This window comes from Planococcus citri, chromosome 3 (genome assembly GCF_950023065.1).
Source record: "Planococcus citri chromosome 3, ihPlaCitr1.1, whole genome shotgun sequence".
Taxonomy (NCBI): domain Eukaryota; kingdom Metazoa; phylum Arthropoda; class Insecta; order Hemiptera; family Pseudococcidae; genus Planococcus; species Planococcus citri.
Genome location: NC_088679.1, coordinates 72,698,706 through 72,724,646, shown reverse-complemented (window position 1 = coordinate 72,724,646; position 25,941 = coordinate 72,698,706). Strand labels below are relative to the sequence as shown.

General features: G+C 32.4%; 1 protein-coding gene and 2 long non-coding RNA genes across 3 annotated transcripts in view; 1 reads left to right on the top strand and 2 right to left on the bottom strand.

Moving 5' to 3' along the window:
* The window catches only part of RasGAP1 (Ras GTPase activating protein 1), a 50,827-nt gene extending 31,827 nt beyond the window's left edge, over positions 1 to 19,000 (top strand). Inside the window, exons 3-18 of the mRNA XM_065354856.1 lie at positions 2,557 to 2,758; positions 4,024 to 4,251; positions 7,079 to 7,254; positions 8,370 to 8,559; positions 8,640 to 8,788; positions 11,712 to 11,913; positions 12,030 to 12,141; positions 12,251 to 12,357; positions 12,452 to 12,607; positions 12,702 to 12,775; positions 13,148 to 13,254; positions 13,353 to 13,477; positions 13,571 to 13,689; positions 13,761 to 13,912; positions 14,028 to 14,208; positions 17,355 to 19,000. Of these exons, the coding sequence (XP_065210928.1) occupies positions 2,557 to 2,758; positions 4,024 to 4,251; positions 7,079 to 7,254; positions 8,370 to 8,559; positions 8,640 to 8,788; positions 11,712 to 11,913; positions 12,030 to 12,141; positions 12,251 to 12,357; positions 12,452 to 12,607; positions 12,702 to 12,775; positions 13,148 to 13,254; positions 13,353 to 13,477; positions 13,571 to 13,689; positions 13,761 to 13,912; positions 14,028 to 14,208; positions 17,355 to 17,433 (2,359 nt within the window). The 3' untranslated portion in view covers positions 17,434 to 19,000. The remainder of the gene's footprint in view (positions 1 to 2,556; positions 2,759 to 4,023; positions 4,252 to 7,078; positions 7,255 to 8,369; positions 8,560 to 8,639; positions 8,789 to 11,711; positions 11,914 to 12,029; positions 12,142 to 12,250; positions 12,358 to 12,451; positions 12,608 to 12,701; positions 12,776 to 13,147; positions 13,255 to 13,352; positions 13,478 to 13,570; positions 13,690 to 13,760; positions 13,913 to 14,027; positions 14,209 to 17,354) is intronic.
* A 224-nt stretch (positions 19,001 to 19,224) lies between these two features.
* LOC135839060 (uncharacterized) lies at positions 19,225 to 20,023 on the bottom strand. Its single transcript, XR_010557531.1, has 2 exons — positions 19,778 to 20,023; positions 19,225 to 19,610 (listed from the first exon to the last, which is right to left on the bottom strand). It is a non-coding gene; the product is annotated as an uncharacterized LOC135839060 (long non-coding RNA).
* A 4,102-nt stretch (positions 20,024 to 24,125) lies between these two features.
* LOC135839004 (uncharacterized) lies at positions 24,126 to 25,468 on the bottom strand. The gene is made up of 2 exons (XR_010557518.1): positions 24,623 to 25,468; positions 24,126 to 24,515 (listed from the first exon to the last, which is right to left on the bottom strand). It is a non-coding gene; the product is annotated as an uncharacterized LOC135839004 (long non-coding RNA).
* Between the last annotated feature and the right edge of the window lie 473 nt (positions 25,469 to 25,941).

Sequence of the window (25,941 nt, the reverse complement as noted above, 5' to 3'; positions counted from 1 at the left end):
TCTTGAGTCAGTTTTGAATTTTTGATGAATAATTCTCATCGTCGAATATTTTAAAAATTCATCTTGTTTTCAGTTTTCTAAATGAGAGCTGGATTGGATCTTTGAATCGAAAAATTCGTTCTTGAACGATTCATCGGAATATTTGATCAAATCGTTCGCGAACGACGCGTTTAAGAACTTATGATTTGTTCATAATCATCGAAGAATTGATAAGTCGCATGGGTTGTCACTTCTGTAGAAATTGAAAGAAAAAATTTTTGAGAGGGGGGGTTGTTTTGAATTTAAAGAGTTTCAGACGAGTCGAATCGTTCGTGAACGTCTTGAGTGAGTTTTAATGGAAAATTCATTCGGTTTGCCATTTTTATAAAGTTCAACATGTCTGGGTTCTTCAAATGAGAACTGACTCAGATTAATTCAAGAAATCGTTCTCGAACGATTTGTTGGAATAATTCATCAAATCGTTCGCGAACGATCGATCAGAGAGTCGGTGATTTATTCAACATTGGTAAAGATTTCACAGGGGTGGATCTTTCTGGAGATAATGAAAAATAAAATTTTTGGGATTTCGTTCGAATTGAGAGAATTTTGGATGAACAGAATCATTCGCGAACGTCTCCAGTCAGTTTTAATGAGAGACGTATTTTTAGTGATCATTTTAAAAAATTGATAGCAAAGTTGGAGGTTCTTTGAGTCAAATTAAACTTAATAATAAATTGGCGTATAGTTCTTGAATGATTCATTGGAATAAATGACCAAGTCGTTCGCGAACGATTCGTTTATAGTTTCGTTTTGACACAGGTTTAGGTACATGATTGACAGCTCAAAAAGCTTTCAAAAATCAGAATTGATGAATCTTTCAAAAAAATCGATTCAGTCGTTCGCGAATGATCGGTTGAAAAATCTGCGATTCATCGATCAAATAGTGAAGTCGTTTTTGAAAAATTCGTTCAATCGTTCTCAAACGATTCAATGAATTGGTCAAAATCATTGTTCAAAATTGATCTTTCTGGCCAAAGTGATGAATTTTTTCAAATTTCTTATTCAACTCTTTTATTATTTTGAGACAGGTAGGTATTTTTTCCTCAGAATTTAGTTACGGGATATTCGATTCTTTCTCTTAGATTCTAAAACCATTAACCTACAACACGTTGAAATTATACTTTCGTAATATACTGCAAGATCGATGTTCACGTTGGAAAAAATTGTATGTACCTAGAAAAGAATGAAATGGAAATTATGCGAAACATGTAAGAGTATAGGAAGTACTCGCGCATTAAAATTTACGGAACATCTAATTTTTTTTTATTAGTGCGAATGATGCAATTTTTTAATGAACTGTCGTAATTTTTATTTTTTTTTCAACTTACTCGTATATGTATTCTTGGACGTCCGCGTCGTTGATGCGTTAATTTTTTATGCACGAAGGCTTCCGGTCGACTGCATAAACGTGAGCTAAAGCCAATCAAATTGTTCAATTTTTCGGTTCGACGAATTATAAGCCCACTCAGCAGAATGTACCGATCGAATTGATTCGATGGCTGGGCCGGGGCCAGTCTTTAGGAAAAGCTCTGCAGTCAGCAAGAACGAAAGAAATTATTCCTTCGGACTTTTACGTGGAATTTAACCAAAATCCAGACACGATGGTATCAAATTACAAGAACCTCCCTCGCTCCTTCATCCTACGTGTAGTTACTGTAGTTTTATGCCAACGTAATGATAATAATGGAAATGGCTAAAATTACGATTAATTCGAAGTAACGGGGCACAACTTGGATTCGGTTACCGGTGTGATCATATATTTGACTGCCTAGGTGTCTGCCTTGTCTACCTACGATGATACGATATGTGTGTGCATAAAAGTACATATTTAACGTATAATTGACGACGAGGTGGACCGAAAAAAAAACAGCGGCGGTGAAATAAAAAGCTATTTTTCACACGCTTTTTCATTCACCAGCATGGTATGGCATTCTCTCAGCTCAGCAGCGGTATTTAATAATAATAATGATGATAATATTGCGAAATATAATACACGCGTGAACAATGAACTTCATTATGATGATGCGAGCGCGTAGTACGCGACTCGCGAGATGTTTGTAAATGATGTACATGTACATTTTTATTCGAATGCGTGTACTTTTCTCTCCTTAGGTATGAAGGAGAGACAGAGAGAGAGAGAGAAAAAAAGAAAATCATTGATAAAATTTCCAACGATTTATGGCGGGTGGCCAGCGAGTTGTGCGGCGTGTGCCGAAGCCGGTGTTTTTTTCATTTTTATTATTATGATTTTGTTTTGAATTTCACAAGTCCCACAGATCATTTTTTTTCTCGCGGTTTTCTCGCGTTTTTGTGGTAACTTTCTCCTCATTGTTGGGCGGAAATACGCACATATTGTGCGAGTATTACAGAGTTATGATTGTTGTTGTTGTTGTTGTTTTTGTAATATTATGTTTAGTTTGCTAATTCGACGAATTATAGGTATACGTTTACCTACTGTGTATTTGTATTGTACAGGAAGATGATAATTAATGTATGCGATTTGATTGCGTGTTTCAGTCCATTTTTCGGTGAAGAATTCCAGTTCGAGGTGCCTCGTAAATTTCGATATCTCAGCGTTTACGTCTACGACAGAGACAGGCCGAGTAAAAATGACCGTATGCTGGGTAAAGTGGCCATCAAAAGAGAAGATTTACAAGCGTTCCATAATAAAGATCATTGGTTCCCGATCCGGCCGATTACGCAGGATAGCGAAGTTCAAGTGAGTTTTTTTTTCACTTTAGTGGGCTGGTGGCAAAATTGGGGGGGGGGGGGTGGGATTTAGGGTCAACTTTTGAGTTGATTCGAGGAAGATATCCGAATTGGTGGGAAAATTTTTGTACTGGACGAAGCTAAATCAAATAAAAACGTGCTGAATACATCACTAGCCAAAATTTGAAGTGCTGAAGTGCATTTTTTGATTTTTGATCAATTTTTGAAAATAAAATTTTTGAGCCAAAAAATGGAGAAGTGATCAAAATTTTGCTAAATCGACTCAGAAAGCTCAAATTTGGCTCCTATGTTAATGTTTGACCCCCCCCCCTACGCCTTAATAGATTTGAAACTGTTTTGAGCTTTTTTTTAGTCGTTCTGGAGCTTCCAGCAGATTTTTGAAAGTTGACATTTCCGTAATGTTTCATCTACCCAATGAAATTGAAATTCTAAAATTTACTTCATACCCCAATTTCGATATTTTGAATCAATTGAAGGTGATTTCAAGTCAATCTAGAACTTCCAAAATGTATTTTGGAAATTCTTAATGTTCAAAAATATGCCTCAACTTCAACAATCAATTACTTAGTCTGCGTTGAATTTTCGTCGAAAAATTACCCATCTCCAATTCTCCATGATCTCGAATACAATCGATCTAAAAATGGAGAAATACACAATGTCCATCTTGGATTACGAAAGAGAATTTAAATTTACGCGTATTTCATTCGGACATTGGACTTTTACACAATCTCGTCTGGAATATTGTCCTTGAATTAAACGTGTGCGATGAAAATGACCAAATCGTAGGCCTAGTGAATTTTCGAAATAGATGCCATTATTGATGAAAAAAAATACACACATAGCAGAAGATGAGTTCGCCTGCTTGAAATATAACAATAGTACGCTTTCGAAATATCATCTCATCTGCATAAGTAGTTGAATTGTAAACACAACGACGACAAGAGAAAAAAAATAACTAAGCAAATATTATTTATTTGGAGAAAAAATAAAATAATGGTGAAAAGTAGTCCGATGAAAAAAAAAAAACTCTCGCGATTATTCCATCAATTATTATTCCGCCAAGGTCTCGATTCTCACTTACGTACCAAGTTCCTTCATCATTCTTTCTTTTTCGAAATACCTATTTAGTATTTACCTAGTTATTTGTATTATTATGTGTATTATGTATTTGAATAAGTTGTAACGTCATTTGGATGTTTGGATGTTGTTTTTCAATCGGTGACTAAAAAACTGCGTTTTATGGATTGTTCACAGGGCAAAATTCATTTGAATGTGAATTTTGATCGTAACAGAAACGACGAATTTGGCGAAAAATTGCGTGTACAGATTTTCGAAGCATGCGATCTAACCATGGTGAATTCGACTTGCGATCCTTTTGTCGAAGTATGCGTCAAGTTCACAAACGGAAAGCAAGAAACACATCGAACAAAAGTGAAGAAAAAAACAAATAGTCCGGTTTTCGACGAATCATTCGTGTTCACGGTGAGTTTGATGCGAAATTTCATGATTTCAATTATTTTTTTTTTAAATCGATGAACCCTCGTTTTCCATCTTTGGAAATCCTCCATTTATCCTCTTCCATATTTCAGATTTTTTTTTTCATCTTTTTACAAAGTACTGTTCAAAAATGGAAAAGTTGAACGAATAAATTTTGACTCTAATCAGCCTCCTCCTTCTTCACATCTGAAACATTCGAACATTTTATGCTGAAAGATCTGTTTTGTTGCGAAACTCGTCTGCAATTCTTGCTTTGTCAGCCAAATCTCACAAATTTTCCATTCATTTTCTCGAATTTCTTCAGTAAAAATTTTGATTTCATTTTGAGTTTCTGTTTTTTTTTTTTTTTTTTTTTTTTTTTTAATAGAAAAATGAATGTTGGAAAATGACCTACTAAAAATACTTATTTTTTTGACAAAATTGCGTAAAATTAAGTACATATTGGATTTTTCGTACTCCTTTCTATTCAAAATTTTTATTCCTCAATTTTTTTATTTTTTTATTCATTTTTTCAATTTTTTTTTCTGAAAATAGAAAATTTTGACTTGAAAAAGTATCTTGAATCATTTTTTATTTGACCCCACACCCTCCCTTCAATTTGAAACATTTGAAGGACATAGTTTTTCAAAGGTTCTAATTTTTTACTAGAACTTTTATAAAGGTTCGTTAATTTTTTTTTGAAATTTTTTCGTAAAAATCTTTAAAAAATCATGACTTTCCATTTTTGATATTTTTAAAAAAATTTCCACCTTTTTTCCTCTTGTAGAGTTTTAAATGTTTAGAAAAAAGATTCAATTTTTCTAAATGAAAGAATTTTGATTTTCATAAATTTTTTACCCCCCACCCTTTACCCCCCCCCCCACTACCCAATTGAACGTATTAGAAAAATTTCCAGCTAAAAATCCGCATTTTATGCCAAAATCGCGAAAAATTATGGAATTTTTCATTTTTTTTCCTATTTAGAATTTTTTATTACTTAATTTTTCATTTTTTCTGGCTTTATTTGAATATATAGATAACATTTTTACTTGAAAAGGTATCTACCATCATTTTTTATCTGATGCCACCACCTCCTCCTCCTCCTCCTCCTCCTCTCACATTGAACCATAATATAAGAAAATGTTTCTTCAAGGGTCCTGATTTTTTTCAAAAATTGTCAAAAAAAAGGCTTGTTTCTTTTGTCAAAATCTCAACGCTCTCAATTTTACAGACTTTTTGAAACTTTTGATTCATTCTTTCCTTCCTGTAAAATTTTCTGAATAAGTTTTTACCTCTCCCCCTCCTTCTCCTCCTCCTCAAATTGAAATATATTGGTTTGATGTAATGCTCTGTTGAAAATCCTGATTTTTTGCCAAAATTGCTGAAAATTGGTGTTTTTTTTTATTTTATTGATTAAATTTCAAAACCTCTCATTTCTTTACTTTTTTTTTTGAAAATAGAAAAATTTTAACTTGGAGAAATGCCATTTTCAATCATTTTTTATCTGATGCCATCACTTCCTTTTCCTCCTCTTCTCACATTGAACCATAATATAAGAAGATGTTTCCTCAAGCGTCCTGATTTTTTTCAAAAATTGCCAAAAAAAAGCTTGTTTCTTTTGTCAAAATCTCAACGCTCTCGATTTTACAGACTTTTTGAAACTTTTGATTCATTTTTTCCTTCCTGTAAAATTTTCAAGTTTTCATGAGAATTTTCAGTTTTTTCCTTGATAATGAAATAATTTTGACTAGTTTTTACCTCTCCCCCTCCTCCTCCTCCTCCTCCTCCTCCTCCTCCTCCTCCTCCTCCTCCTCCTCCTTCTCCTCCTCCTCCTCAAATTGAAGTATATTGGTTTGATGTAATGCTCTGTTGAAAATCCTGATTTTTTGCCAAAATTGCTGAAAATTGGTGTTTTTTTTTATTTTATTGATTAAATTTCAAAACCTCTCATTTCTTTACTTTAAAAAAAAAAAAAAAAATAGAAAAATTTCAACTTGGAGAAATGCCATTTTTAATAATTTTTGATCTATGCTCTTATCTGTAGCTTCACTCGAACTAAAAAAATGCCCTGCCAAAAGTCCTGATTGTTTTGATCCCATTTTGTATACCTTACAAGTAAGGTACATATTTTCTCTTTCTTCAAAATTTTAATTTTTTCTCATTTTTTGAAAATCTTTGTACCTAAACAAATTTTGGTTTTGAAAATTTTCATAATGAATTTGTTGATCTTACCCCTCCCCTTTCCCTCAAATTTAACCGCTTGGAAAACAAATTTTTTATTAAGCTCTTGCTTTTTTCTACCTATGTACCATAAAAAAAAATGTATGTAAGCTACTTTTTTGCAGAATCTCCAACTTTTGTCCAATTATTAACTTTTTATTTTTTTCTCTTATCAAAATTTTGAATTTATAGAAAACAAATTTTTTTGAAAATGGAAAAATCTTAGCCTTGAAAATTTCGTATGGAATAAATTTTGATCTGACTCCCTCCTCTTCCTCCTTCTCTTCCTCCCCCTCCCAAAAAGTGAATCATTTCTTTTAGCCCTCTTTTTGCATGTTATCTCGTTTGTTAGATCCTTTGTGAGTGATAATTTTTTCTAGAATTGTTCTTTGCATATTTTTTCTTTGTATGAAAAAAAATCATGAAATTTTGAGAGGCTAATCAGTGGCCACAACTTTTTTCTCAAATTTAAACGCTCCTCTGTGCATTTTCTCTCCCTATATTCTTCACTCTTTCTTTTTTATTCCGAATCAGAATCTCAAATATTACATAGATATAATTCGTTCTCGATCAATTTCACCTAAAATATTCCCTTCATTTTTATTTTCAACAGCTTCAAAAAGAAAGCGAAAAAAATTACCGTATGGCGCAGCTCGAAGACGTCGAATGGTCCGAACTGATCGTAACGATGTATCACGAAAATTCCAGCAGTAACACAGTATTCATCGGCGAAGTGAAATTATCGCTTTCGGGGCATCAGCAACGTATTCACGCCGCCACAAACGCATGGTAAGTCGGATTTCTCATCACCTAGGTGCCTTGAAAGCTCCACAAATAACATACGAGTGTCGAGTATGCACTGCAGATGTGCACTTTATCACATAGCAATGTTTTCATACGTATTACATGTGGTGTATTGTGTATGTATTACGTAAGTAAAGTATACTGGGCTCATTATTGGACAGGTGGGCAGGCGATTAAAATAATCGAGGACAACGCCGACGAACGACGCGACGTTCGTTGTCGCAAATTCGCGAATAATTATATTGACTCATGGATGAAGCACAGAGGAGAGGGGGAGGGATTGTAAAGAGGTTAACAATACGAGTGTACGAGTAATTTAAAAAAAAAATACGTAAGTATGGAAGTACGAAATGAAACATTCGTCTAGGTCAATTCGATCAATACGATTGAAAAATTTGGATCTCCAGAAACAAAGAAAATAAGTAGGTAACCATTTACGTCGTTAAAAATTAAAATCGCAGAAAAAATATAAGATCGAAGTGTTCGTAGATAAGTATAAGTAGGCTTTGTAATGATGTGATCTTTAAGCTCTACGTAAGTATGTGGTGCTTGGACGAGAGAAGTGCTAGTGTGTTAGTGTATATAAAATGAAATGATTCATTATATAGATGTAGAATAGGACTTGGGCCGGTCTATGAGTCATAAATGCGAGTACACATCCATCGTACGTTTACGTATACGTATAATATTGTAGACGTACCTCCACTATACCTGACTACCTGTACTTCTACTTATGTACGAGATATATAAAAGCAGAGTATTCGCGACTAAAGAGAAAGAGAAAATATGCAGCGTACGAAGACTGTGAAGAGGTACACGATTTATTATGATTTTTTAATTACACCGAATCCTCGCATCCAAGGAGGTGGGTTTTTGAAGCTATGACTGTAGCTGGGCAAGGCGGTGTGAGCAGTACCTCTGCTGCGTATTCTTCGAATGACGAATATGCTGCGATGCTGTCGGCAGCGGTACGCTAATTAAGCTACCGCGATACGCGCCATAGGTACTCTGGAAATTCTAGGCATTACCTATAGTTGTATAGATACATATATGTAGTTTTTTCATGTGCTATAATTGAAAGGTATTCGTTTGGCTTGCAGGTATTATCTTCAACCGCGCAAGAAAAGGGTTACTTTGAGAGCTCCGGTATCCACTTTATCTTCGGCTGTAATGGATGAAAATTGTATCGGCACGTTGAGACTGAAAATCCAGTACTTCGTCGATCACGTTTTACCATCGTCGAGTTACAGTAAATTTAAAGAGCTGATATTAAGAAGCGCCAATATGCAAGTAAGTTTTAAAGAATCTCGAACGAAGTCTCTGTTTCTGATTGGTGAACATGTTTTTCTTACAATGTGTCTTTTTTTCAGCCTATTACGTCGAGTGCAGTCTACCTGTTGGGTGAAATAATACCTTGCAAAGCTGACGTAGCTCACTGCCTGGTCAGAATATTATTACAGCATAATCAATTCGTTGCCATGATTAGATCGCTGGCCGTTTGGGAAATTTCCAAAGTAACGTAAGTATAATACTCGATTGCGATTTATATACGTACGTCTACGTATAAGCTACAAAGCTGCGGAGTCGGTCGCCACCGTGATGAGTCGACGATTCAACGTATAGTAGTAAATTTATTAGTTAGCGTTGCGGGATTTGTGGTAGAGTGAGAGAGAGAGAGGCGAAGGTGACAGGGTTGATGACTAGATCGATTGAAATGTGTTTGTATAGGTCTAGGTAGAACGGTACTAGGCTCTTCCAATACCAGGAACTATTTAGATTGGTTTTCTGGTGTAAGATAACCGTTTTTTTTCACATACGTACGAGTATTATTGCGTATGTTGTGGTGCTTGGAGGGAGGATAGATGATGATTTTTTTCTTCGAAAGGATTCGAGGTGAAGGTGAAGTTGTGTACGGATTGGAAGAAGAGAGATCAGGTTTCGAGCTTTTTGATCTTGATTGGTGTCAATGGCTGATCGTCCTTGAATTTTCAACAAATTTTCGAAAGAATAGTTTTGATTTTGGGGAAATGTATTTTACATTCGGAGACGGCGATTTTTTGGTCTCTCCGCACCTCCAAAAAAAATTTGGATTTTTGCATATGATTTTTCTTCAATCACTGGAATTACCAGTAGTTGTTTCTGGATTTTAGATGAACACAATTTTCACCCCCCCCCCCCAAAAAAAAAATTTTCACATGGAAAAATAAATTTTTTGGTTTGAATTTGTGGTTTTTATGATTTGTAGAGGAAGGATTTAAATTTTGAAAGGGAAAGTAAAAGTGGGTAGATGTTCTGTTGAATTTGATGCAAAAGACCCCGCCATTATTCTCAATTAATAAGGTTAATGATTGAATGGTTTTTTTTGAATAATTCATTCATAAAATAACGTTTCCAACTTCGAGGAAGCTAAGATTCAATCAATTCGTTCTCAAATAGGTCACATTACTCATTGCTCGTTCGTCACAAACGACCCATTTGACAAACGAGCTCGGTGATTGTGTTGAATTGCGATTTGCGAGTCGTCTGATGGAATGGAATTTTTTTTTTAGATTGTAGAGATTCGATGATTTGATTAGTTCGTTCTTAGGAATAAAATGATTCAGTCGGTCGCGAACGATTTATTTAACAAAATTTTTATTTTGTTCATGAACGAGATGAATGAGCAGTCCATGATGATTTACTTCATTGTTTTAAAAGAAATGATTCGGACGTTCGCGAACGACTCGATGTGATTGTATCGCAAACGATTCATCTCGATGGGATATTATTTCGATCACGATTCACGAACCAATCAATGATTCAGTCTTATTGTTGTTTGAGAAACAAATCGGTGGTTAGTGAACAATTCGATTCGGTTGTTTGTTAATTTACTATGAACAGTTGTGAATCGTTCGCGAACGATTTGTTTGGAAAAATTATGTTTACTTCACGAACAACGGAACAACCTTCTTAGTATCTGATCTAGGTTTGATGTGATCGTGAAGAACGATATTCGAATGGTAACGAACGATTCGTATCTAAAAACTTGGCTTTCGTTCGCGAACGATTTGAAAATGTGATCGTTGTTCATTTTGTGAAAAATAAAATTTAATTAGTAATTCGCAAACGATTCGTTATCACAGAATTATTATGTTTCGTTCGCGAACGATTCGTTATCTCAGAATTATGTTTCGTTCGCGAACGATTCGTCAACCACAGAGCTATATTTCGTTCGCGAACGACTCGAACATGAAGTCGTTGTTCATTTTTGAAAATTCATAAGGTCGTTCGCGAATGATTCACGATTGCAGAGTTGAATTTCGTTCACGAACGATTTGAAGATGTGATAATAGAATTGTTCGTTCGCGAACGAATCGTGATTGAGATTTGAGATTGTTGTTCATTCTGACTTTGAAAAATTGTTCGGTCATTTATGTACGTTCGTTGCTCAAATTTGTGAAATTTGTCTTTCGTTCGCGAACGATTTGAAAATGTGATCGTTGTTCATGGTGTGAAAAATTTAGTTAGTGATTCGCAACTGATTCGTTATCACAAAATTATTATGTTTCGTTCGCGAATGATTCGTTAACACTGAATCATGTTTCGTTCGCGAACGATTCGTCATCATGGAACTATGGTTTTTTCGTTCGCGAACGACTCGAAGAAAAGGCTGTTGTCCATTTTGGTAAATTCATGAGGTCGTTCGCGAATGATTCACGATTGCTGAGTTTGAGGTCGTTGTTCATTTCGACTTGTTCGGTCATTTACGAACGTTTCGTTGTCTCAAAGGAGTGTTTCGTTGGCGAACGATTCCAAAATGTGATCTACTGATCTGATGATTGTTGATTTTATTGGGAAAAAATGAGTTGTTCATATGTGGACAATTCTTTGACTCGAAAGTTATGTTTCGTTCGCGAACGATTCAAAGATGAGATGATGATCATTTTGAAAAATTCACGTGGTCGTTTGCGATTGATTCGTTACCACAGAGTCGTGTTTCGTTTGTGAACGATTCGTCAACGTGAAGACCAAGACCAAAGTAATATATTTCGTTCGCGAACGACTCGGGAATGAGAAATTTTGATTTTGAAAAAAAGTCATGTAGTCAGTTGCGAACGATCCATTACCAGAAAGTTGTCTTTCGTTCGCGAACAATTCGAAAATGTGTTCTATGTTCATACTTTTGAAACAAAAAATTGATTGTGTCGTTCACGAATGATTCAGTTATCTTGTCAATGCTTTTACACCCTAAGGATGGTCAAAAATATTCTTTTATTGGCTTCTCAGTGTAAGGATGGGTCAGCTGATTCGAACGATTCAACGATCTGATTTCCAATTCAGTCGTTCACGAATCGTTTTGAAGATTTTAAATGAATCGTTCATTTGAAAATGATTCAATTTTATATTTATCTTTATAATTTCTAATAATAATATTTTTTGTTTTGTTTTTTTTTTTCATACAGGGATGCAAATACGATCTTTCGAGGCAACACGTTAGTCTCGAAATTAATGGACGATGCGATGCGATTCGTCGGTTTGAACTACTTACACGAAACTCTTCGTCCGTCCATCGAACGTATTCTTGCGGAACGTAAACCCTGCGAAATTGATCCGTCCAGAGTGAAGGATAAAACGGTCATACATCAGAATTTATGTAATTTAAAGGTAGGTAACGAGTATAGTACTAGACGAGTAATTATAGATTTTCGTCTTCTGTTGTTTGATAATTTGCTCATATTTGATTTCTTTTTTTTTTCATTTCATTTCACGCGAACCAACAGATTTACGTCGAGGATATTTTTAAAGCAATTACTACGTCCGCTTTGCAGTGTCCTTCTGTTATGTGCCAACTTTTTCATGATCTCAAAGAAATTGCTATTTTATTTTTTCCAGGTTTGTATACAAAGTGATGTACATATTTGCTTTGCTTCGCTACATGCTGCTGCGTCGAATTATTATTTACTCATGTTTTTTATCTCTGTGTGTTTCTTTTTCGTTACAGAAAATAAAGAAATTCGTTATTCTGTGATATCCGGTTTTATTTTTCTTAGATTTTTCGCACCAGCTATTTTAGGACCGAAATTATTCGGATTAACCACCGAACAAATTGTAAGTAATTTTTTTTTCGAAGAGTTTATCCTCGAGAGAGAAAAAATAATTGATGAGATTACTAATTTTTCATTTTTTTTTTGTGTTTTGACAGAATACTCAAACAAATCGTACTTTGACATTGATCTCAAAAACAATCCAAAGCTTAGGTAATGTGGTGTGTGCGAAGACTGTATCTTGTAAAGAAGAATACATGTCATCGATGTATCAGACGTTTTACGACGAGACTCACGTTACCGCTGTCAAACAGGTGAGTGAAATTTGAAATTCGAGAATTTACACGTTGGCGTGTTTTTTAAAAACGATTTTTAATGATTTTGTGATTTTTTTTTCTCTGTGTATAGTTTTTGGAAATAATCTCAGCGTCGTCCAATCCTGTACGAAGTGCATCAGATAAACCGGTTATTCTTAAAGAAGGGTAAGTTTTGTTGCATTTTCATTTGATTTTGAATACCTACACGTAACAAATAGGTAATTTTTTACTTCTTTTTTTTTACATGCAAGCATTTGATGTATGTGATGAGGTAAGATTATAAGAAAAATGAATCGATTTGTGTGTGAATTTTTCCTAGTGTTTTGTTTATTTATCAAAAAACAAAAAAAAATCCCAATTTTATTGACATTTTTACGTTTTTTATTTTTATTTTTGGAATAATCAGGTTGTTGAAAAAAATGTTTTAAAAAAGTTCTCCAATGATCAGTTTTTAATTTTACTGAATTTTAATTTTTAAGAAACAAGTCAAAAATTGAATTTTTATTCATAATTTTGTTTTTTATGTGTGTTTTACAGAACGTTAGTAAAAAGAGCTCAAAATAGAAGGCGTTTTCGTAGAAAAAGTTTTCGTCAAAGATATTTCAAATTGACCACCGAAAGCCTTTCATATTCAAAATATAAAGGTAAGCTCTCCTCTCAATCTTCAGCTCCGAATTTGAGATTTTTGTTTGTTCATTTCATTTTTCAGTGTCTTACTTTTATTCAATTTTTTTTATTTCAGGCAAAGAAATTCTATACCAGGTTCCCTTAAGAGATGTCTTAGCTATCGAACGAGTTAGTTACGAATCATTCAAAAGAAGTAATATGTTACAAATCATCCAACCAGATAGAATATTATACGTTCAGGTGAGTTTTGATTTCATTCCACTGGTTTTTAATTCGAGAATTGTTTCGATTTGGAAATGAAAATAATGTTGGTTTGTTTTTCTCGCTGTTTAGGCCAATAATTGCGTAGAAGAAAAAGAATGGATGGATTTGCTGACTAGAATGTGTTTATCGAATGACAAACATTTGACTCAGTATCATCCGGCAGCTTTCGTCAAAAGAACGTGGCTTTGGTGAGTATTATTTTTCTCTCATTGGTTTGTTTGTTGGACTATTATTAATTATTATTTCTGTTCTTATGTAGCTGTAAATCACGCGATGAACATGGTATAGGATGCGCCAGAGTAACCAAACCGTCTGAAGGTGTTCATATAAATAATATCGATATCGATAGAGAACTTTCCAGATTACATACGTTAACCTGTTCACATATGGATCGAATCGATAACGTGTTAAGTAAGTACTCAACTAGCAACTACTCACTTTGAGTAATTCTGCGTACTCTTCAATCCCTTTTGGTGATGGTGCGAGTATCAGAGTGACTAATTGGTTATGAATTCGGTATGTTTAGGAGCCTGCGAATGTCAAGCAGCTTATAACAACGATAGAAATTTACTGCCACCTTCCGTCATCGAAGATGTTCAGTCAGCGATGGTTACTTTAAATTCGTTGAAAAATATCGCCTACACTATCGACCAAGAACAAAGAACTGTGCTGAGGACCATCGCCAGGGAAACGAAATATGGTAGCAAGTAAGTGTCTTACTGGATATTTTGTTTTTATTTTGGTTTTTGAAATTGTTGTAGTGTGTATTGATTGAAATAGCTTCTCTTCACCCCCCGGTTATTTTTGTTCATTTTTGGTGAATTGAGTTTAATTTTTTTTCGACATTTAAATGGAATTTTAAAGTGTCATTTTGTCGTTCCTCTACTTTTCCTAGCTAAAGCTGAAAATTTTGATTTTTTTTGTTTACTTAAGATGAAAATCTAAAACTCGACTTGATAAAAATATTTTAATTTCAGAGAATTTTTTCCTGTTCATTTTCACTTGAAACTTTTTTCTAGTTCTGAAAGCAAAGAAAGAAAACTCTCTGTTTAAATTTTCAAATACTTATTCAGATCAAAGCTCGTAAAGTTAAAAAAAAAATTATCCAAATTTCGAAAAAAAAGGTTGAAATGTAATCAAAATTCCATTTTCTTCATTTTTGGCGAATCGAGTTGATTTTTTTTTGACATTTAAATGGAATTTTCAAGTCATATTTTGTCGTTCCTCTGCTTTTCCAAGCAGAAGCTGAAAATTTCGATTTTTTTTTTTTATTTTCTCAAGATGAAAATCTAACAGACTTGATAAAAATATTTAATTTCAGAGTATTTTTTCCTGTTCATTTTCATTGAAAAAAAATTTTCTAGTCCTAAAAGCAAAGAAACAAAATTTTCTATTTATCAAATATTCAGATCAAAGCTCGTAAAGTTGGAAAAAAAATTATTCAAATTTCGAAAAAAAAAATGGTTTCTAATGTTATCAAGATTTTATAAAAATGTGATGAAAATGACACCATGAATTTCTGAAAACATTACGAAAAATCTCAGAAAAGTATGGGGAAAAAATGGTAAAATTGACTAAAGATTATTCATTGTATCATAAAATGATCTAAATTAGAGACTCAGGATACTCAATATACAGAAGTGGTTTAAAAATGATTGAAATATTATAAAAATGAGTTGAATATCAATGAAATTTCAAGGAATGTATGAAAATTGTTTGAAAACGAGTTGTAATAATCTTCAAAACTTTGAAAGAATCATCAATAGCGTAGTAAATTTCGTAAAAATCTTTTTAAAATATCGTAAACTGTTCAAAATTCCGCCAAAAAGGTCAATCACCTCAATTCACCATTGAAAAAAATGTTTTCTAATTGCAGTGATTCCAAAAATATTCAAAGTTTTTGGGGTTTATTGATGTTTTGGGAGAACACTGATGGCCATTTTTCTCAAGATGGGCTATAAGCAATAGTTTTTGGCTGTTTTTGTCAAAATTTACTGAAGGGGGGGGGGGGCACAAAAATAGTCTTATGGTCGCCCATAGCCGTTTGCAAAAAATTGTTGAGAAAACCCAAACAACATCAAAATTTGACTGAAATATAGCTTAAAAGTTTCAAAATATAAAATCTCGAAAATTTGTTTGAAATTGCTTAAGAACTGTCCAAATTTTTTAAAAATATTAGTAAAGAACTTCAACATAACAAAGAAAGTGGTCTAGCTGACTGAAAATTAACTGAGGGCAAACATGAAGCTTTCTTCTTTTTTCAATTTGAAAAAAAAATCATTTCAACTTCTTTCACTCTGAGAATTACTGCAAAATAATTTTTTATCAAATTTTGAATTGAAATAATAAAAGCTTTCTGTCAAGGTTACTTTCTTTAATAAAATGCTCACTAATTTTAAAATTTAGATTTTTTTAAAAGAATGAGTAAAATGGGTTTTTTTAGCTTTTGAAATGAAAAAACTTTTTTGAAAAAATTTTCTGCTTGTTTGAGATTTTGTAGAGTTTGGACATTTTTGTTTTGAAATTTTTGTTCTTAGTGATGAAAAAATTGTCAATTTTATATATTTTTTTTTTTAGCATTTCATTTGTTTTCAATTTGCAAGTCATAAAAATATTTTGAGAATTTTCTTTTGTTTTTGTTTTTTTTTTTTTTTGAGAATTTGAGTCATTTTTTGGCAGACAATTTTTAATCCGGTTGACAGAACCTCATTTTTAAGTTTTTAAAACTGTTATTTTTTCCAATTTCGGGGGGGGGGGGATTTGAGACCTATGAAAATAGACTTGATATTTTATGTTTTTTCCTTCAACAATATTTATTGTTCATTTCATTTTTAATGTTTCCCCCTCTACTAAAAGAATATTTTTTTGATCAGTTTTTGAAAAAAAAAATTCAATTTGTCGCCAAGTGCTCAAGAAGTTTAAACTTTTTTGGATTTTTTTCTTCAATTTTTAAAGGAAATAAAAATTTTGAAAAAATGCTTTAAAAATAAACTAATATCTATTTTGTGTTTTTTCTTTTCAAAATCTTTATTGTCCATTTTCAATGTTTTCCCCTCTACTGAGAGAATATTTTTTAATTCAATTTTTTCAGAAAATTTTCAATTTGTCGCCAAGTGCTCATGAAGTTTAAACATTTTTTCATTTTTTTTTCAATTTTCAAAGGAAACAAAATTTTTGAAAAAATTTTATAATAATGAATTGATTTCACTTCCATTACTTTTTTAAAAATGTGTACATGTCCTTTTTTTTTTTTTTTTTTTTCAAGTTGAATTGAAGGGAATTTGTTTAGAAATTTTGATCAATGTAATTGAAGGACAATTATTTGTGCAAATTCAGTTGAGGCCAACATCTTTTTTCAATCCATTGTCCTACTTCAAAAGTACATTAAGAATTACATTTTTCAAGAATATTTTCATCAAAAAAATGAAAAAAAAATGAAGAAAATTAGAATAAAAAGTGAGAAAAATAATGCGAATGAAAATTTTATTTTATTTTTTTCAAAATATTCTCAAAAACTTTTATTATTTTCCAAAAATTGAAAACGTTGAAATTTGTGACATTTGTCAAAAAATTTGATCTTTACTTGAAAAAATCGAATTTTCATGAATTCTCGTGAATATTTTTTCGCCAACTTCATCAAACTTCAAACCTCTTCTTTTTGTAAACGATTTTCCCAAAAAATGAACTAATGTAAAGTTATATTCGAGTTGGCTCTTTACAAAAAAAAGAGTAGAACAAAAAATTGAAGCTGAAAACTTTTCAATCAACACCACTTTTTTCACTGATAATCCATCATTTTATGAAAAATATATCGAATATTACTAATTATTTTTTTTTCTTTTTTGTTCACTAGGCAAGCTCCAATCGGTGACGATAATTATCTACTGATGGCCGGTCGTCTAGAGACAGCCACACTTCGCAAGACGTTTTAAACTTGAAATAAATTTCAGAACAAATTATTATGACCTTTGATACGCTTTTTTTTGTATTTTTTCTTTGTTAATAATAATTATTTTTATTACGTGTTTAACCCGAAAACAGTAAATTATTTTAAAAAATTAATCGGTTTAACCGCGATTGATTTCCAACCATTGGATATTTTTTAAGTCTGAGTAAATTCAATTTACTTACCAAACCGTGTGAAGAAATTTTATACTTTGTATTATTTTTTTTATTATTTTTACTTGATTTTTCTTTTTTTTTTAATTCAATGTCATGTCATCATTCATCATTTTTCATATTACTATTTTTTTGTTTTGTTTTGTGTACAGTATTGCAAGGCTATTGTTGCAAATTTTTTGGGAGATGTATATACAGCGCGATTGTTTTGATTTTTTGAAAGTATTACCTCCGATTTTCCTCCTTATGAATTTCCCCCCTTTTTTTTATTTTATGTTATTTATTTTCGTATAAAATACCGACGTTCGTTATTTTTTAAATAAAATAATTGAAAAACAATTAAAATAATAGCTTTGCATGCGCATTTAAAACGTGAACAAGTTCATTGGACGAGATGCATTTTTGTCGTATTCTTTTTTTTTTTACGATTAGCTCAATACGATGCATTTGTGTATTTTTAAATCGTATCTTTAACGCAGTTTTTTAACGAGTCTTTTTTTACGATTATTATTTTTTTTTATTAAATGTTGATTATTTTTTTCAATTAACGTTTTTTTTATTCGCGACGAAATAAAGAAGTAATCCTTTAAAAATAGCGAGCATTCCTTTCGAATAAATCTAGCTCTCTGATCGGTGTGTGTGTTTTTCCCCCCTCGTGAGGTGTTTTCTTAAAAGTATTTTTCGAGGTGAAAAAAATACCTATCTACGTTTAAATGATTCTTGTACGTTGTCATCGTTTTGTAAAACACTAAAATGATATTACGCTTTAGTGTGTTGTGTTGTTAATTAGAAAAATATTTACTCCGTTGTGATATTGTTATTTTACATTTAATTGTTACATTAGTTGTGTTGTGTTTTGTTTTCATTATTTCTTTTTTTTTTTCATTGTTTTTTTCATAACGATTTTTTTTTTCATTTTCAATTGTCGTTAGTCTGAATTAATCCATTTATTATGTGGTGTTCTTATTTTTCATATATTTTTTTTTCTTTAAATTTTATTTTATTGAACAGTATTACAGGGCAACTTTGCTATACTTTCAAATCACTCGAATGTTTTAATAACATTATGTTAGAGTTTGTCTTTTTTTTTCTCTCTCTCTTAATTTTTTGTGTAATTTTATCGTGTATATGGATGTTGTAAAGTAACTATATGGCATTTTTTTGCACATTCCAAAAAATGAGCTGAGTTTAACTTTTGAAGTGTTTCGATGACAGCTATGATAATTTTTCGGCGGTGTAATTTGAAGAAGTTGAACTATTTTGTGTATTTTTACGTGTAGATTATATGATAATCTTTTACATTGTTTTCGTTAATAATACCCTTTTTTTTTCTTCTTTTTTTTGTAATGATCTTTAATATACGTTTTTTTCTCCTTTTGATTCTCGTGTGTGGTGATTTTTGTACGTTTGCTTGTGTTTCTGATTTTTGAGACTACGGATAAAAAGATCATTTGGGACTTTTCGTCGAAATGAGGCCAGTTGGGTGTTCAAATGGATTGAAAAAAGCTTGAAATTTTAAATAAAATCTTTCGATTAAATTTCAAAGAAAATCCACCCTAATGTCAGTACCTACCTATTCCATATGACAACATAAAAATTACGAGTCAAGTCAAGAAGTATTTTTTATTATTATCCAAGATACCTTTGAAATTAAACTTTGTGCACGTAATTATTACATAATTACCTAGTGTATTTCTATGTCCGTATCGAAAGGACCCATTCTGTTAGTATTAAGAAGGGTATTGTATAGATTTAACTTTTCCAAAATCTATATAAACCTCCAACATTCTCCGGCGGATCCCAATAACGATATTTGAACGTAAAAATTTCAGGGGAAGTGTAAACAGGAACATTTAAATTGGCTTCCCATTTGCTTACATCCTGTATATCCACCGCAGTTTTTAGAAGTACATCCCTGATGACATTCCGACTCGCAAGCTGATTGGCTGCTAAATGTTTTTTGAGCAACGGGACAGCTCGCAGACTCGATCTGCGATAAAGACATAGATAAATTCTCTTTGATTTTGAGATTAATACGAATACAACTCATAAAGCATGTATCGATACCCAAAAAGTCACTTCGTGTACTTGTACATGCAACAACACTGAGTGATCATTGATTGATCAGGTAGGTAGGTATACAAAAGTAAAACTTACCACTGGAATTACTACAGCAGCATACACCATCAATAAAGTGATCGCGAAAGTTGCAATTTTATGCATTTTTTGTTTTTCTTCTACGTATACTGTTTCACAAAGAATTATAAGAAAAGAATGGATAGGTGAGTAAGTATCTGAAAACTATACAGGAAAAGCAACGGTATTTATACAGGATACAGATACGATACATACATACCTGTCCATGAATTTTATGCAGAATAATGAAAAAAACGAAGGTAGGTAATTGACTAATTTAAAAGCTATGAAATTAATACTGATCAAATTACCAGAAAATTAACAACGATCGTTGAAAATTGGGAAATACATGAATTATTTTTGTACGAGTATAGGTAAGTAGGTACCTATTGCTTAATACTGGATCATTTTATATTTTAAATCATCGACTTTTTGGGTAGGTATTGGGTAATATTTTTGTCCAAGTACCTACTTATTGTGTAATACTGGATCATTTTAATTTTTTTCAATTTTTTTTTTATGAAAGGACCTCGATAAGAGTTGACAAAATGATGCAAATCGCAGTTTCCAAAGTGCATTTTTAAGAGCGAGATGGATGCTCAAAGTATTCAGGGAAGTAGGGGTATCGTTAAGTTCAAGCGAGATCGACTGAAAACTACAAATGGTTCAGAGTCGGAATTTTTGTCAGTTTATGGTTCCATAGAGGAGCTTTTTGCAAACGTGTTGAAAATCAATGTTGTCACATTTTAAAGCGCCAAAAATTGGTTGAAAAAGTTCAAAAAGATTAGGTATTTGCCTATCGCGTCTATGCCCAAAACTTCTGAATAAATGACTCCCAAGTACAACTTTTTACGCTGATTAACGTATGAAAAATTTGGGATGACATGTTTTTGTGTTCTCGATTTTAAAAATTCCAAGGATTACCAGAAAATACAATTTACGGATATTTCTTTTTAAAAAAAGGTAAAAAAAATTGCTCGAAAATACGATAAAATTATATTCTACATAATTTTTTTATGATGCAAAAATTATCTCTCACTGATGAAAAAATTGCATAACACTAAACAAAGTTGCATAAAAATAATTTTAGAAACAGAAAAAATCACTCACCCATTAACTACATACTTACCTATGCGTGAGAGAATCGACTTTTCGTCAAATGAACATAAAACTTTTTACGAACAAATTGATTCACTTTTTGTGAAACATTTGTGTAGAAATTCATCTGTTTTCAAATGAATCGAATCGAATCATTCACAAACGATAGGTGATTGAATAAATTGATTGGTTTCTACATGAATCATTTGCGAACGAATTGATTAGGTATTTAATCATTTTTGGTGAATAATTTTCATTTGAGAGCAAATCGATTCATTTAGTTGATTTTTTGTGAATCATTCACGAACGAATTGAATAATTTTTAGTGAATCATTCGTGAACGAATCGATTCATTAAATTTATTATCGGTGAATCATTAACGGACGAATTAATTACTTACTTGTTTGTGAATCATTCGCAAACAAATTGATTAATTTTTAGTGAATCATTCGTGAACAAATCGATTCAGATACATTTTTCATTTACTTGATTGTTAATTAATTTTTGGTGAATTATTATAACGAACGAATTGAATAATTGTTCGTGAATCATTCGCGAACGAATCGATTCATTCAATTGATTCTGCCTATGGGTGAATCATTAACGAATTAATTGATTAGTTATTCGTGAATTATTTACGAACAAATTGAATCATTTTTTATGAATCATTCGCGAACGAATCGATTCATTTATTCAATTTTTGGTGAATCATTCACGTACGAATTGAATATTTTTTAGAGAATCATTCGTGAACGAAACGAATCGATTCATTTAATTTATTATATTGGTGGATCATGAACGAGCGAATTGATTATTAGTTTGTGAATCATTCGCGAACGAATTGAATAATTTTCAGTGAATCATTCGCTAACAAATCGAGTCACTTGATCAATTTTTGGTGAATCATTCACGAACGAATCGAATATTTCATTCGTGAACAAAATATGGAATAATCTTTGATGAACCATTCGCGAACAAATTGATTCATTCAATTGATTCTGGATTCTGCCTATGGGTGAATCATTAACGAACGAATTTATCAGTTATTCGTAGTGTTGGCCTGAGAATATTCTCAATGCGCATAATCTGAGAATATTCGCGAATATTCGCGAATATTCTCAAATGCCTGGAGAATATTCTCTCAAAAAAATAAAAATCATGACTTTTTTCAAAAAATTTGAAGTTTTTTCTACAATTTTCCACAATTTACAAGTTTTACATCTACTTTTCTTTATAAATTTCCAATTTTCCTTAATAATTTGAATCCTTTTCAATGGAAATTTGGAAAGTTTCCGATTATCTCTAAACTAAGCAATAATGTTCTAATTTTTTGAAAAGAATCTGCGGAATATGCGCAAGAATATGCGCATATTCTTGCGCATGCGCAAGCAAAAAAAGAATATTCGCGAATTTGCCCAACACTAGTTATTCGTGAATTATTCTCAAACAAATTGAATCATTTTTGATGAATCATTCGTGAACGAAATAACGAATCGATTGATTTAATTAATTTTTGGTGAATCATTCACGAACGAATTGAATACTTTTTAGTGAATAATTCGTGAGCAAATCGAGGATTCGCATTTGCTTGATAAGTACCTAGTTAATTAATTTTTGGTGAATCATTATAACGAACGAATTGATTAATTGTTCGTGAATCACTCGCGAACGAATTGAAAAATTTTTGGTGAATCATTCGCGAATGAATCGATTTACTTGACCAATTTTTGGTGAATCATTCGCGAATGAATCGATTCACTTGACCAATTTTTGGTGAATCATTCACGAACGAATCGAATATTTAATTCGCGAACAAATGTAATAATCTTTGCCTCTTTGGTGAATCATTCGCGAACGAATTGAATGATTTTTGGTGAATCATTCGCGAACGAATAGATTAATTTAATTGATTCTGACTCATGGGTGAATCATTAACTAACGAATTGATTAGTACAAACAAATTGAATAATTTTTGATGAATCATTCGCGAACGAATCGATTCATTTATTCAATGTTATCATTCACAAACGAATCGAATGTTTTATTCGCGAACGTATACGACTATCATCACGAACTTTACAGCTTTCGCGTTTAATCGCAGACAAAATGAGGTATGTGAAAATCCCAGGTAGTGTTGGCCTGAGAATATTCTCAATGCGCATAATCTGAGAATATTCGCGAATATTCGCGAATATTCTCAAATGCTTGGAGAATATTCTCTCAAAAAAATAAAAATCATGACTTTTTTCAAAAAATTTAAAGATTTTTCTATAATTTTCACATTTTACAAGTTTGATTACTACTTTTCTTTATAAATTTCCAATTTTCCTTAATAATTTGAAACCTTTTCATGGAAAGTTTCCTATTATCTCTGAACTAAGCAATAATGTTCTAATTTTTTGAAAAGAATCTGCAGAATATGCGCAAGAAAATGCGCATATTCTTGCGCATGCGCAAGCAAAAAAAGAATATTCGCGAATTTGCCCAACACTAATCCCAGGGCTTCAAACCCGTACCCGTACCCGTACCCGAATACCCGAATACCCGAACAAAAATCCATAAATTTCTGTACCCGAACCTGTACCCGTACCCGAAAAAATAAAACAAAGAATACCTGTACCCGAACCCATACCCGATTAAACTATTTTGAACCCGAATACCCGATAGATCGGGTATTTTTTCAGGTATTTCATCAAAATTGTATCAAAAATGGCGAAAATTGAAGAAAATCCCATACCCATACCCGATACCCGTACCCGAAAAATTTTCTGTACCCGTACCCGATACCCGTACCCGAAAACGTTCGGGTTTGAAGCCCTGGAAAATCCATATGGGGTAACTTGGCACACAAATTCATTAAAAACTGAAACGTGAGAGTATTCCTATTCTTCGCCATACTGAACAAAAATCTTGAAATCTTCAATGTGTAGGTAGGTAGTGAGGGGCCGAGGGCCAATCCATGGAATTTTCAAGTTTTTTTGCACTGTTTTCCAGCCAAAAAGCCCAAAAGAAAATTTCAAACTGTTTTTACTCTGCAACTAAAACCGGTTCTGGTTAAATTTTCTCGCCAAACTGTCGACTTCGAGCCATGCGCCAGTTCCAAGACAGTATTTGAGATTTTGCATCGAACTGGAGTGGGTATTGAACTCAAATCCATTCACTACATAGGTATACCATTTAATAAGCCTTTATCTCATACTCGTTATCATCTGTTTCAAACAATTTATTTACCATCTTTTATGTATTGGAAATTAAAAAACAAACAAATAGGTAAACATTTCTAAACGTATAATGATAAATCCTTTATAGAATCAAGGAATGGTAAAAAATGAGCTAAAAATGAATTCAAAATTCTTGATTGAAAAAAAGATTACTGAATACCTAATTTACGAGCATCTGATGGTCATTAGTTGGAAATTTTCTCCCTACATTATCACACGTAACATTCCACACCATCGCATAACGTTTTGACCCAACAAAAACAACTATATTGATTGTTTTTCGATCCATATATCCGATCACAAGTTTTATATCCATCGCAGCCGTCGCCATAACAACCGCGATTGCTTTTACATTCTGCCACACACGAATTACGATCTCCGTAGGTTCTGCCTTCAGCTTTGCATCTTTCACCAGAATTTGGTTGCAATAATCGACTGTTCTTGATTTTGAAATTGAAACGAAAATGCAAACATTAATAGGTACCTAACTAAAAAGTCATTGCCTATAACTGTAACATGATAATTGAAATACGAATATTTTCCTTACCACTGGGACAAGTACAACATACGCAATCAATAAACTGATCGCGAAATTCGTAATTTTAGACATGCTTCAGTTTTCCTTCAACTGCTGCGGATATCTGAGAGGTACAAGAAAGGTAAAAGTAAACCTTTCCATGAATTTTAGATATAAAAATGAAAAAAGTAGGTAGGTAAGTAATCGACTCTGGTGCTTAATTCCTATTAAAATATCACACATCCTTGATCGAAAAACTGAAAATAATTAACAATCATCGTTAAAAATTATTATTTTTGTATTTTTATTATTGGTTAATATTACGTAACTATTTTGGATCTAATATTGGCCTATGCATGTACTCGCTTACTGTTCAAAGCTGCTCCCTTTTTTTTCTTTTCCTAATAGAATTTTTGATATTGTACCTTCAGATGAAAGGCAAAAGGATTTTGAAATTTATCCGGAAAACGTGAGAAAAACTTTGCATAGCTGAAAAGTCAAGTTGTGATTTATTTTTATCCTGTTTAAACAGTTTATACACGTTTGGGCAGATTTCCTGTAGGACACATTAACGAGAAAAAATTTCAAAAAATTCAAAATTTTCTGTTTGATGTTGAGAAATTGTTGAAAAATTTGCAATATGGATTTCACTTCTATCTAAAACCAAATTCCCACGTCCAAATTTCACAATTTTAAGCCATTCTGAAGCCTCCAGCGCGAATCTCGTTTTCTCCAAAATTTTGAAATTTATCCGGAATTTTGAAATTTTTTCAGAATTTTGGAATTTTTTCCAGAAGATTTGAAAATAATTTTGACTAGCGGAAAATCGATGTGACGCAAGTCGATTTTTAGCTCCCCGAATAAAGGCTATAGGTGGATAAGTATGGCGAATTTGCCCCCGAGAGCTTCTGGGTTGATATTTGCATGGAAGGTGGGCACCCTTGAGCACCTTCCGTCACGAAAGTTTCAGACCCCCAGACCCCCCCGTTTTTGAGAAACCACCCCTTTTATGAAATTTCAATAGAAATTTTTTTCTCAGCCCCATGTGAACCGATTTTTTCAATTTTTTGGTATGTTGTAAACTTCCATAGGAGGTATCCCCACAAAAATGTTCACCCCCTCCCCCCCATATTTGCCCCCCAAAATGACGTTTTTTAGTTTTGTTTGCCCGATTTAGCAATGATCATGATTCTGCACAAAATTGGGAATAGGATTTTAAATGTGTTTTCGACCACCAAAAAACATATATTTTTTTCAAAAAAAAATTTTTGGTGGGCCGTGGTCAAAAATTGAAAAAAATAACAGAGGGGATAAAAATGAATTCTGGTATAACTGATTGTTTTTGGTAA